The sequence below is a fragment of the Nuphar pumila genome, chromosome 8 (genome assembly GCF_984573655.1).
Source record: "Nuphar pumila chromosome 8, dmNupPumi1.hap1.1, whole genome shotgun sequence".
In the NCBI taxonomy this organism is placed as follows: domain Eukaryota; kingdom Viridiplantae; phylum Streptophyta; class Magnoliopsida; order Nymphaeales; family Nymphaeaceae; genus Nuphar; species Nuphar pumila.
In genome coordinates, this window is record NC_143256.1 from 14,036,588 (window position 1) to 14,051,563 (window position 14,976).

General features: G+C 33.6%; 2 protein-coding genes across 2 annotated transcripts in view; one reads left to right on the forward strand and one right to left on the reverse strand.

Moving 5' to 3' along the window:
* LOC149829650 (exocyst complex component EXO84B-like) overlaps positions 1–14,976 on the forward strand; it is an 80,536-nt gene that overhangs the window by 40,034 nt on the left and 25,526 nt on the right. Inside the window, exons 5-6 of the mRNA XM_090016058.1 lie at positions 13,422–13,610; positions 13,685–13,821. Coding sequence (XP_089872184.1) covers positions 13,422–13,610; positions 13,685–13,821 — 326 coding nt within the window. The remainder of the gene's footprint in view (positions 1–13,421; positions 13,611–13,684; positions 13,822–14,976) is intronic.
* The window catches only part of LOC149829651 (actin-interacting protein 1-2-like), a 100,760-nt gene that overhangs the window by 13,152 nt on the left and 72,632 nt on the right, over positions 1–14,976 (reverse strand). The window lies entirely within an intron of this gene.

Sequence of the window (14,976 nt, forward strand, 5' to 3'; positions counted from 1 at the left end):
TGCAAATGAATTGCTAAAATTAGTAACAAACATGTATGCAACATAAAAACTATCAACAATAAGCAATAAACCAAAAAACACATGTCGAACATTACAAAACCTGCCCAAATATTAAAAATAATTGAATAAGCAAAGCAAACAACTATCAACAAATGCCAAATAATTTTAAAATAATATAAACTCTTAAAATAAAGTACTAAAACTAACAACAAAGATGTATCCAACATAAAATTAATCAACGACAAATGTACAAAGCATAAGGTATTGCTACCATCAAGCGTAGTAAACATGTTATATTTACAAAACTTGTCCAAATATTATTAAGACTAAGAACAAAGATGTATCCAACATAAAATTAATGAACAAATGCACAAAGTACAAAATTCCACTATCGTGAAGCATAGCCGCATAATAAATCTGTTATATTACAAAACCTGACAAAAAATTAAGACACATGTACATATAAACAAACACACATAATAATTCAATGTCACATCTACATATACAAACACATAACAAATTAATTAAAAAAAAACAAAAAATGCACATAACAAGTTGCAAGGTACCAATTTTCCCACCTAGGCAAGGACCGACTAGGCGCCCAGTCAGTGCTTAGGCAAGAAAATTAGTACCCATGAAGGGGGAAAACTAGGAATCCGACCGATTCCTAGTTTTTCCTTCGACTAGCCAGACTAGACGCCTTTGACTACATAGGATATACTTGGATTTACTTAGATTCAAATCCAATGCTTTTGCATGTTTTAAAGATTTTCATAATTTAGTTAAAAATCAATTCAAAACCTTTCGCTCTGATTTAGGGGGAAAATGTCTTTCAAATGAATTTCATACTTATTTGAAGACTCATGGGATTATACATCAAAAATCTTGTGCTAGAACACCTCAACAAAATGGAATTGCCGAAAGAAAACATCTGTCGTATTGTTGAAACTACTAGAACTTTGCTTATTTCAAAGGGATTTCCAATTTTTTTTTGGGCTGAAGCTAGTCTTACCATGATATATTTAATAAATAAAATGCCTTCACCAAATTAATAACTTTTTAAAATTAGTTTGGATTTGAAAAGATTAAGGGTGTTCAGATGCAAGTGTTTTGTACTTATTGAAAAACATGACAAACTCTCTTAATGCCATAAAGTGTATTTGTTGGATATGTTGATAACCAAAAAGGCTATAAATGCTACAATTTGAAAAATGATAAGCTCTATGTTTCTAGGAATGTTACATTTCTTAAAAGAGAAAAAAGATTTGATGTTCAAAAATCCAAGGAAGATCTTGGGTATGCTTTCTTGTTTGATTTATTACCTAAATATAATGCTAAGGTTGTGGATTATGATACTAGTGAGAATGTTGGTGATAATGCTTCTAATGATATTGATGATAATCTAGAACCTATTCATGAATCAAATGTTGATAAAGAACCTACTTGAGAACTTCAATGTTACTCTCGATGTGATAGTGGGGATCATCCATGTGCTTTTGATAAATATAACTAATTCCTTGAGATAAAAGAACCTAGTGTTAATAGATCTGAACGGATCTCTAGACCCTCAAATGGGTTAGTCTCCTATGAGTATTTTTCACCCAATTTTAGATCTTGTCTTATAGTTATACATTCATGTAATGAACATTCAAATTATAGGAAGACCATAAAAGAATGAGTTGAAGCTATGAACTTAGAACTAGACATAAAGCTAATACTTGAAAAATTCAACCACTACCAAAGGAAAAGAAGGCTATACGATGTAGGTCGGTATTTAAAGTAAATATCGAAAGTGATGGATCATTAGAAAAATACAAAGCTAGGCTAGTTATAAAATGATATTCCTAAGAATATTGTATAGATTACGAAAAAAACCTTTGCTCTAGTTGCCTCTATGACTAATGTTAGGACTCTCATTGCAATAATGTCTATTGAGAATTTACCTATATACCAATTAGATGTTAAAAATGTCTTTCTAAATAGAAATTTGAATGAAGAAGTTTACATGGATCTTTCTCTCGGTTTGAACATTGAGAAGGGTATAGTTCTTCGTCTTCGCAAAACCTTGTATGGGCTTAAACAAGCCCCAAGGCATGGTATGATAGGTTTAATAGAACTATGTTGGATTTTGGTTGTAGTTCATGTTATACTGACACTGCTTTTTTTGTAAGTCCCATATGTTTTACTTTTGTTATACTACTATATGTCGATGATATGATCATCATTGAGAGTGATAAGAAAGCGGTTGAAGAAATCAAATTTATACTTAAAGAGACTTTTGCTATGACTGATCTCATTTTTTTGAGATATTTCTTAGGTATTGAAGTAGCTTATTCACCAAGAGGATACATTTTGTCTCAAATGAGGTTTGCAACTGATATTGTTGCTCGCTCGAAAATCATAGATGATAAACATGCTTACACCAGAAGTCGTTAATGCCAAGATGAGAGCTGAAGATGAGATTCGATTGGATGATCCAACACCTTATCAACAACTTATTAGATCATTAACTTATTTGTCCATTACTTGATCATACATTGCACACGCAATGCATATTGCAAATTAATTTCAGCATGCACCAACCTTTGTGCACATGAATGTCGTGTTGCAAATAATCAGATATATAAAGAATTTTTATCCAAAGGGATTTTATTATCTTCATCCTCATCTTTAAATCTTATTGCTTATATTGATTCTGATTGGGGTGAAAATCCAAATAACTGATACTCAACTACTGGTCTCTATGTGTTCCTAGGTGATTATCTTATATCGTGACAATGTAAAAAACAACAGAAGATATCGTTATCTTCCACGAAAGTTGAATATAGAGATGATTACGACATCAACTGAGGTCATGTGGTTGCGGTCTCTACTTAGAGATATGGGAGTTGATGTTTCAGAACCTTCAAAGTTGTGTTGTAATAACAAGAATGCCATATACATTGCTAGCAATCGTACGTTTCATGAACGGACCAAGCACATCGAGATTGACTGCCTTTATGTTAAGGAAGAACACTTGAAAGGGACTATTGATTTGCCTTTTGTACCATAAGAGTATCAAATCACATATTTTTTCACTAAATCCCTCCCTTTACCACAATTTCTCTTAGCAAAATTTTGGTGATCTCACCGTAAGTTTGAGTTGTTAAAATGTAAAATGTAACATATCTAATATATATATAATAATAATATTATATTATATTATTATTATATATTTATATTTATTTTTCTTTTCTTTTCCTTTTTGTATTTTTATTTTTATCTAGTTCGTTTAGAACTAGATACCACATCCTAGTCAAGTTCCAACTAGGACTTGACTAAGGATATAGTCCTTGGACCTAGTCCAACGACTATATTTAGAGCCGTTGGACTAGGTCCAACGACTCTTAAGGAGAGCTCTAAAAGAGCTCTCCTTTACCACTCTCCCACTTGTATAAATAGGGGTGTTCCCCTTCCATTGTATTCATTACTTTTTAAGCATATCTTGTTAGAAATAAAGATTTATTATTTTTATTGTGTTCTTCCATTTATAACCTTTCATGGGTTGTGTTTGAGGTATTTCCAATAGATACTCTTTGAGAGTTTCTCGTGCTTTTGTGGAAGACCACCATTTCATTACATGGTATAAAAGCCTTAAAGACCTTAGATCTTGAAGAATTTTTGTCTTGTTTTTCGTGCCTCATTTGCAAAGGGTGTTTTATCCTCTTGTTCGTGACTCAAGAGACTTTTTTTAAAGAAGGAAAGCATTTGGAGGAAGCTTGGATATGAAATTTTGTGTTTGTACTCATTCTTCTCCTCTTATCTTTCTCTTTATCTCTTTTTTCTTCTCTAATCTATTATCTCTTTTTCTCACCCTTATAAAAGATGGATAACAATGATAAGATCACCATCATACCCATAAAATTAAATGATACCAACTATGTGATGTAGGCTTTAATCATAAAGCACCACATTTGGGGAAAAGGGTTGTGGGGTAAAGTGGATGGTTCCGATTCGGAACCGAAACTAATTCTCACAAAAATTGAGAATGACAAAGAAGTACCTCTCACATGAGAGAAGAATAAGGCGTTGACAACCTATGAGAAAAAATGGAAAGAGTGAAGGATAGGTCTCACCAAAATTATGTCATGACTAATTATTAGCATTGTCATTAAGAAATGCTCTAGCCTTGCTAAATTTGAGCATGCCGATAAAGCTTGAGAATATCTTAGAAATATGTATTCCCTTAAAGATATTGCACATGTGTGCAATTTGCACGACAAAGTCCGAACAATGACTCAAAAGGATAAAACTATTAGGGAATATTACAATGAGTTATCCAAATCTTCGGAGAAATTGACTCTTCTTGAGCCAAAATGACATTGTTCCGAAGATATCGAGATTCGCCAAAAGCAACTCAATATGAAACATTTTTATTAATTTATAAACGGTTTAAGACCGGATAATGAGTCGACCAAATCAACTCTTTTACATCGAGGAAAGGTTTCCTGTATCATTGATAATATAAAGGAACTGATTATGAAGAAAAAAAGACTTGGGAAGAATACTCCAAAACTTGAAGATGATTCCGTTTTAGCTGTGTCTAAACCGGGTAGCTATGTGTGTACTTATAGGCCACCTCATTTTGGTAGACAAAATGGTGATTTTAACAAAAGAAAAGTCATTTTCCACCATTGTCATGATCCGGGGCACTATAGGCCTCAATGTCCTAAGCTAAAAAGAAGAGGAGAGAAGAAAAGAAAGTTGCATCTGTCGCACCGAAATCAAAAGATCAAGATGCACTGGTATCTATGGTCCAATTAATGGAGATTCTTTAACTTTTTCTCAAAGGAGCATCCTCCTCAACTGAGGCCTCGACTGGAGCAGCTGTTTTATCATTCTACGATCTCGATAACTTTCCTTGTTTTCTTGACTCTGATGCTTCTTTTCATATAACCCAAAATGTTAATAGCTTATTCAAATGTCTTAAAAATAACTTAAGTGTGTCAAAAGTTTTCACGGTTTATGGTACATCTCTTAAATATAAGGAATAAGAAATTTTGAAAAACTTCATAAAACAAAGAAATTTTTTATCCCAGAAGTTAGATATATTTCTAAACTAAATTTAAACCTTTTGTTTGTTTCTCACATATCTGATTATGTGTGTAATATCTCCTCTTCTTATGGTTCTTGGGTCCATAATTGCCAGTCAGGGATTGGGGAAGGCCATAGAGAATGAGGACTCTATTACATGAATTTTTTGGAATTGCCTAAGAATGCTTTCTGTTATAATGTTCAGAAACTAGAGTTGGATTTGTGGCACAAAAGACTTGGTTATCCTAATATGTCTAAAATCCAATATTTTTCAAGTTTAGGAAAATTTCGTAATTCTGAAAGCTTTACTTGTAAAGATTGTATCCTTGGCAAAATGAAAAGATTATCGTTCAGAAACTAGAGTTGGATTTGTGGTACAAAAGACTTGGTTATCCTAATATGTCTAAAATCCAATATTTTTCAAGTTTAGGAAAATTTTGTAATTCTGAAAGCTTTACTTGTAAAGATTGTATCCTTGGCAAAATGAAAAGATTATCGTTTCATAATAGAACTTTTGTTTTTTCTAGACCACTTAAATTAATACATTCAGATGTTTGGGGTCCTGTACCAGTTATTTCAAAATGTGGATATGCATATTATGTAATTTTTGTGGATGACTTTTCTAGGCATACTTGGATTTACTTCTAAGCATAAATCTGACATTTTTTCACACTTTCAAACATTTCATAGAATGATTAAAAATAAATTGCAAAATGATATTTTTATTTTTTGCACTGATTTAGGGGGAGAATTTATGTTCAAAAAATTCAAACACTATCTCAACTTACATGGCATCACACATAAAAGATCTTGTCCACACACACCACAACCAAATGGTCTGGCTGAATGTAAACATCGACACATCATGGAAACCACTAGGACTTTATTAATATCAAATCAAGTTCCAAAAGGTTTTTTGGTAGAAGCTGCCCTAACTGCTACCTATCTTATTAATCGAATACCATCTTCTTTTTTGAAAAATATAAGTCCAATTGAAAAACTTGCTAACTTATCTCCTGATTATTCTAGACTAAGGGTCTTTGGATGCAAGTGTTTTGTTTTAACCAATAAGACTGACAAACTTTCTCGCCAAACAATTCCTTGTGCCTTCTTAGTGTAACGACCCCAACTCATACCCATGAAAAAGTGACAATTTTTTTTAAAAGTGCAAAAACATTCCCAGAAACCCGGGGCCTTTACAGTTACAACACATCCACAACCACAAGGGATCTTATACCCATCTTTCAAACCAAACCAAACTTTATTTATTAAAGCTCATAGAGTGACGTAAGTAAATAAAATATAAATAAAGCAGAAAGAAGAACACACTGTCCAAAGAAAAGTTTGCCAAGAAGTCACATAGCCCTCGTAGCTCATCGCAAAGCAAATCCTTTCACTGTGCCTCAAAAAATGTAAAAAATACAAAAATAGGGGTGTCAAAATCCAAAGAATTATGTATACGAATCCCTCTAATTGAAAAACTTGTTAACTTATCTCCTGATTATTCTAGACTAAGGGTCTTTGGGTGCAAGTGTTTTGTTTTAACCAATAAGAATGACAAACTTTCTCGCCAAGCAAATCCCTGTGCCTTCTTAGTGTAACGACCCCAACTCATACCCGTGAAAAAGTGGTAAATTTTTTTTTAAAGTGCAAAAACATTCCCAGAAACCCCGGGCCTTTACAGTTACAACACATCCACAACCACAACCACAAGGGATCTTATACCCATCTTCCAAACCAAACCAAACTTTATTTATTAAAGCTCATAGAGTGACGTAAGTAAATAAAATATAAATAAAGCAGAAAGAAGAGCACGCTGTCCAAAGAAAAGTTTGGCAAGAAGTCACATAGCCCTCGTAGCTCATCGCAAAGCAAATCCTTTCACTGTGCCTCAAAAAATGTAAAAAACACAAAAATATGGGTGTCAAAATCCAAAGAATTCTATATACGAATTCCTCTAATTGAAAAACTTGTTAACTTATCTCCTGATTATTCTAGACTAAGGGTCTTTGGATGCAAGTGTTTTGTTTTAACCAATAAGAATGACAAACTTTCTCGCCAAGCAAATCCCTGTGCCTTCTTAGTGTAACGACCCCAACTCATACTCGTGAAAAAGTGGTAATTTTTTTTTAAAGTGCAAAAACATTCCCAGAAACCCGGGGCCTTTACAGTTACAAAACATCCACAACCACAAGGGATCTTATACCCATCTTCCAAACCAAACCAAACTTTATTTATTAAAGCGCATAGAGTCTGAGACGTAAGCAAATAAAATATAAATAAAGCTGAAAGAAGAGCCACACTGTCCAAAGAAAAGTTTGCCAATAAGTCACATAGCCCTCGTAGCTCCTCGCAAAACAACTTCTGGAGTGTCGACTTTCTTATCATCAGTAATGCCAGACCTGAAAACAATATCAAAAGCAAATTTAGTCTGAGATAATAAATATCCTCTAGGAGAATAAACAACTTCAATGCCTAAAAAATATCTCAACAAGCCTAAATCAGTCATTTCAAAATGAGATTTAAGAAGTGTTTTGATCGTTTCCACTCCCTGTTTATCGCTTCCGGTGATGATCATATCATCCACGTAGAGAAGAAGCACAATGATCCTTGCATCAGAATTCTTAATAAACAAAGCAGTGTCAGTTAAACAGAATTGAAAACCAATATCAATCATAACACGCCTAAACCTATCATACCAAGCTTTCAGTGCTTGTTTAAGTCCATAAAGAGTTTTTTCTAAGCGGAGGACTTTACTCTTAGGAATACTTAGACCAGGAGGGGGTTCCATGTAGACTTCTTCAACTAGCTTTCCATTTAAAAAGGCATTTTTGGCATCCATTTGAAAAATAAACTATTTTTTGATAGAAGCTAAGGCAATTAAGGTTCAAACAATTGTCATACGAGCCTCCGGAGCAAAGGTTTCTTCATAATCAATCCCATATTCTTGGGCATACCCTTTGGCTACTAATCGAGATTTATATCTTTCAAGAGTACCATCACTCTTGGTTTTAATTTTATAAACCCATCGACATCCTATAGTTTTCTTCCCTGGAGGAAGATCTTGAATAGTCCATGTAGAAGCCTTTTCAAGTGCATCTAATTCAACTTTCATGTTCTATCCATTTGATATCATTTTTTGCTTGAAAATATGTGGATGGTTCTTCATATGAGTGAATTAATGCAATAACTGCCCTATACGTGGGTGAGAATGACTCGTATGATACAAACTTTCCTAGAGGCCTCGAGACTCGGGATGATTGTCTAGTTGGAATGTTAGAATATTTTTCAAGTGCACATGGAGAATTAGACTCTTGTCGCCTGGAATATTGAATACTAGTATTCCTATGAACTTCTTCATTTTCAACATTATGATTAAGATCAATAATTCTTTGATCATCATCAAAGTTACAGTCAAGGTCATATTTATCAAATGTTGATGTTAGATCTAGCAAAAAGGAGTACTCAGTGACGTCTTTTAATTTTCTAAAATCAAAGAAGCTCTCCTTTTCAAGAAAGGAAACATTTCGAGACACATATAGTCTATTATTTTTGGAGTCAAAACATCTATAACCTTTCTGATTTTCAGCATATCCTAAAAAGGCACAGAGAATCGCACGAGGGGAAAGTTTATCATTTTTGTCAGTAAATATGAAACATTTGCACCCAAATATTTTTAGTCTAGAGTAGTCTGGAGAAATGTTCATAAGTTATTCAATGAGAGTGATATTTTGTAATGAAGAAGATGACATCCTATTAATGAGATAGGTGACAGTTAAGGCAACTTTTGCCCAAAAGTCTTTCGGGACTTGATTTGATTAATAAAGTCCTAGTGGTTTCTATAATATAACGATGTTTTCGTTCCGCCAGTCCATTTTGTTGATGTGTATAAGGACAAGATCTTTGATGTGTGATGCCATGCAATTTAAGATAATTTTGAAAATCTGTGGATAAAAACTCTCCCCCTGAATCTGTGCGAAAAATAACAATATCATTTTGAAACTTGTTTTTAACCATATTATGAAAAGTTTGAAAGTATGAAAATACTTCAGACTTATGTTTGAGAAAGTAAATCCACGTATGTCGGGAGAAATCATCGACAAAAATAACATAGTAAACAAATCCTCCTTTAGAAATTACTGGTGCAGGACCCCAAACATCCGAGTGTATTAATTCAAGTGGTCTTGAAGAAAAAAATGTTCTGTTCTGAAATGGTAATCTTTTCATTTTGCCGATAATACAATATTTACAATCAAATGATTCAGAGTTACAAAATTTTCCTAGATTTGGAAAATATTGGATTTTGGCTATATGTGGGTGACCAAGTCTCTTATGCCACAGTTCCAACTCTGTTTTCTAAATATTATAACAAAAAGCTTTCTTCGACATTTCCAAAAAGTTCATGTAATAGAGTCCTTCTCTATGGCTTTCCCTAATTAGCTTGCCTGACTGACGATCTTGTACCTAACAACCATGAGAAGAAAATGAAATATTACACCCATAATAAAAAATTTGAGATACAGATAAAAGATTTAAATCTAATTTCTGGAATAGAAAATTTCTTTGTTTTATAATTTTTTTCAAAATTTCCTATTTCTTCTATTTCAAGAGAAGTCCCGTCAGCAGGAAAGACCTTTGACACACTTGTTTTATTTTTAACACTTTTGGATAGACTTTGATTATTTGGGGTCATATGAAAAGATGCACCCGAGTCAAGGAGCCAATAAATTTTACCTGGATCAGAAAAAGATGAGGCTGCTGCGCCGGTTGAAGCTTCAGATGAGGAAGAGGCACATTTGATGAGAGGTTGAAGAATCTCCATTAGTTGGGCTAGAGAAACTGGTGCATTCTGATCTTTAAGCTCCGATCCAGCAATTGCAACTCTTTTTTCTCTCAGCTCCTTAAGTTTGAGACATGACAGTGATGACAAATAACTTTCTTCTTATCATAGTCACCATTTTGTCGGTTAAAGTGAGGAGGCCTATATGATCGAACATGATTCCCTGGTCTAGACATGGCTAAAATAGAATCATCTTGAATTTTTGAAGAACCATTCCGGAGACGATTTTCTTCCATTGTTAACTCTTCAATAGTTTCAACAATAGAAGGAATTTTTCCTCGGTGAAGGAGGGCCGATTTAGTGGTTTCAAATTTCGGCCTTAATCCAATGATAAATTGGTAAAAATGTTCAGCATCGAGTTGTTTTTGACGAAGCTCGATATCTTCGGTATAATGCCACTTTGGTTCTAAAAGGAAAAGTTCTTCCCAAAGTTCGGACAACCTATTGTAATATTCAAGAAAAGTTTTGTCTCCTTGTGTTATCATTCAAACTTTTTCTTGGAGGTTGCACACGTGTGCAATATCTTTAAGAGAATACATATTCTTGATGTATTCCCATGCCTTATCGACATGATCAAATTTGGCAAGGCTTGAGCATTTTTTAATGTCAATGCTATTGATAAGCCATGACATTATCTTCGCATGAGATATTCTCCATTCTTTCTATTTCTTCTCGTATGAGGCAAGAGCCTTGATTTTCTCTTCTTCCGATAGAGAGACCTCTTTATCTCCCTCCTTTTTAGTAAGAGATAACTTAGGTTCCGAATGTGAACTATCCACAATCCCCCATAAGCCTTTTCCCCGTATATGGTGTTTCATGATTGAAGCTCATGTTACGTAGTTCGTATCACTTAGTTTCATAGGCATGATGGTGACTTTATCATTGTCATCCATTGATTACAAGGAGAGAAGGAATAGGGATAGAAGAGAAATGAAAAAGAAAGAAGAAAACACAATACAGCAAGATGTAAAATCTTCTTCAATGAAGTGATAAAACACTTCTCTTCAAGTGGCGAACACTTTTGCAAATGGGCATGGAAACCGAGACAGTTTTTCCTCAAGATCTAGTACTTTTGCGGCTTTGATACCATGAAATGAAATAGGCATCTTTGAAACACGAGCTTAGATTCAAAAGGAAAAGTATCATGAATGACACTAAAGCATAACCCTTAAAAAGGGTATAACTGGAAATAAAATAAAAATAAAAAGATATTCTTTATTGATATGAAAGCCCAATTGCTTAAGAAGCATTGGAATGAAATACAAGAGGGGCTGCACCCCTTTATATACACAACTGAAAGAGGAGGACTCAATAGAGCTGCTCTATTGCTAGTCAAGTCTGGACAGGACTTGACTAGCAACAGTCATTCTAGTTCAAACTGAACTAGATGACATAAAGACAAAAAAAATAAAAATAAAAATAAAAGAAAAAAGTTACAGAAAAGAAAGAAATGAAAAATATATTTATATATATATATATAATAATATAATAATATTATTATATATATATGTACAGTTTTACATTTTAAGTTTTAACATATCTAATATGCATAAGATTATGCATGATCAATGGTGATGATGATGATTGATGTGGTATTATGGCGGTGAACTAGTGACGTGATTAGGATGATATTATTTCGATGACATGCTGCTTTAGGGTTTGTTTTGGAATTTTGGATTTTTCTTTTTTTGCAAATTTGCCACATGGCATTAAGTCTTTTTGGGTTCGAATTTTAAATCTTTTATTATGTTTGGTTTGCAAGTTTAAGGGATATGGTAAAAATTGCATCAGATACGATTTTGACCCTATCCCCCCTGTATCCGGCCCTTATGATCCATATCCAATCCATATTCTAATAATCCATGCCATATCTGATCCGAATCCTTTCGGAGTGGGTAAGGCTTTAGAATGCCATATCCCTGTGACTTAGCTATGGACCCAAGGATGCCATTAACAGTGGGGTTTTGCTTACTTGCTTCATTCTAGCATCTTTATCTCATAATCTTTTTCCATTCCTGTATCCCCAAAAGAATCTTACAGTCCCTTGGTATGAAGCAAAAGCTGCTAGTGCATTTAGCAGCTGCTTGATTAGTTTCCAAACCTAGTGTTGCCTGCCTCAGTTATCATCATTGATATATTTGTTCCTTATAACTGAGAAAGTAGGCATGAAAGGTAATTACAAAATCTGAACGGGGTTTCCAAAATTGTTTTTCTCTAGAACCATGTAAAGGAGGATATGCTTACACATGATGTTGTGGAAACTTTGTGCTAAACCTTTGCCATTTGAGGTGATTTATGCTATAACACAACATATTAAACTTCAGAATATGAACTTATTAGTTCTATCTGTCCTTTGGAATAACACAGATGAATCTTCATTAGTGATGCCAGCCTGTGATCTGTTTGACCTTCTGTTCAACTTCGTAAATCCTTGCTTAGATCACAATCACAAAGGATGCTATGGAGTGACCTTCAAACTATCAGCACATCTGTTTTGATGAAACAATTTTTTTGGTTGAGATTGATGAAACAAATAAAAACACTGAGGAATCGACCGTCTTGTTTGCTACCACTAGAACAACAATTCAATTTCCAATTAACTTCTTTAAGCATATCTATGAGAAGTCTACAATACTATCTAAATTGAAATTTATTTGTGATGATTTTATTAAAGTAACTCTTAAAATTTAAGCAAATTCACAATTGTTTTTTCTGAATTTAGTTGGAAGAACACCCAGGCTAACCACCTTTTGATATCAAGGATCTGTCATAAACTTTGCTGGAAACTATATGCTTAAACTGTTTTTTATGGGGGTGTTTGTTTTACCCATTTTGGAGAGAATGAGTCACTTTGATATGAAAATGGCTCCTTTCTCCAGGTGAAACAAACACACCATTTTTGTGGGGAAATGGTCAAAGAGAAATAACTTTCTCTTTAACTGTATATTTTACATGAAAGTGAGATCATACCTTCCCCTCTTGGGAAGAGTTTTCCTGCCACGTTTTTCCATGGTGTGCATTTTTTTAATGAATGCAAAAGGCTACTTTTTGCACGTGGGCTCATTTTCTTGACTTTTTTTTCTCTAGCATGGAGCAACAGTTTCGCTTTCATAAATGCATATGTTCCTTTTTGCAAGTAGGGCCCACTTACTTTTTGTTTTTTCCACTCAACATGAGACAAACATGAAACCATGCAGTTCCTTATGAAAACTGTTTTACATGATTTTGCTATAATGTGCAACACAAATCAGATGAGATTTGTGTTTCTCTTTCTCACCTCTGCAACAAATGCCCCCTAACAGTTGTCCATTGTCTGTATAGTTTGGTTGGACAAGTCAGGAAAGCTAATTTTGTGCATAAAGTAAAGAAAATCAGAAGGTTACCAATAAACACAGTGAACAGATACTCCAGATTACACTGTTTTAGATGCATTGCTAAAAGAGAATGCTTAGTTCATATGCCTCTGAGTAATCCTTTTCTTTCATTTTCTCTTTGTGTGTGTGTTCAGGAACTTTATCTGAAGCTGAACAGGATGGCAAGTATAGCTGCAGATATGTTTGTTGGCAGGGAAAGATTTGCTACTATTTTACTGATGAGACTTACAGAGACTGTTATTTTATGGCTTTCTGAAGACCAGAGTTTCTGGGAGGATATTTTGGATGGCCCAAAGGCATTGGGACCTCTTGGCCTGAAGCAGGTATGTAATTTGATCGCCATGCCTATTGTATTTTTGAATATTATCTTATTAGCTATTTTTTTTTTTCAATGCAGTTTTTGTTAGATATGGAGTTTGTAATTAGAATTTCATCCCAAGGGCGCTATTTATCCCGACATTTGCATCAAGTTATCAAGGACATTATATCTAGAGCTATGGCAGCCTTTGCTTCAACTGGGATGGACCCTTACAGGTAAATGCTCTGCAGTTGTAATTAAATTTTGTTGTCCTCCCGGTGTATTTTAAATTTTTTCCCCTTGTTTGGTGTGTTTATGCAATGTCAGAGATTGCTGTGTGGGCAAAATCTTCGCGAGCAAAAATCTCATGATAATTAAGAAGGAAAAGTTTATTTAGTAGAATCTTGGGAAATCCTGGTGTATATATATAAAAATTCACATATAAATATTTGTTTTTATCGGCTATTTGTTGTAAAAAAACTGTGTTATTTTTAAATATTTTTTACTTGACTCCCTGGGGGCAAGGGTTACCCTACGAAGTTTTACGCTGCCAGGACAGCAACTGTAGGCAGGCAAAGCCGAGGTCTTTTATCCTGGCGGTGGTTTCTCCGTGTAAATATCAAAAAGATTATTTTTTACTTATATTTCTTTATAAAAATTAATTTTTATAATTTAATTTATTTTTATTGCCGAGAATTTTTCCAAAATAAGTGAGATTTTAAAAAAAAATTCAATTTGTCACAAGTTTTTGGCTGCTGATATTTTGCTGATTTCAACTTTTGTCACTATGGTTCAAATATTCTTTAAACCAAGGGTTATATATATATATATATAGTAGGTGGTAGCTGCCTACCATTGTTCTATCCTACCGCCAGCCTACCAGGCTTTTGAAAGGTTTTTTCCATGTTTTCCTTAAATCTGACTGTACAAATGTGTTCTACACATAGTTACCTATATTGTTTAAGGTAATATCTCAACGGCGGTATTTCTCGGAGATATTTTCAAAAGTTGAAAAATCTTGGGAGTTTAAAAAATATAAAAAATATGAAAAATAATAAGAAATATAAGAAAAAAATAGTTATTTTTGAAAAATTATAGGGAATATAACTTTGAAATGCTTTTAAAATAAAAAAAACCAAAAATAATAAATTTGGGCTTAAAATATATTAAATAAGTTTTTGTTTTAAAAAATATCGCTATGCAATAATATCGCGATATTTTTGCTCATGGTGATATTTTGAAAATATCACGATATTTAACCTGTAATATTGGCTGACCTAGATTTGCTGATAATATCGTGATTTTTTCAAAATATCGACGATACTGGTGGCACTGGTTCTACATGTTTGATTTTATAAGAATCGACTCTTGGGTCATCCGATCCCGGTACA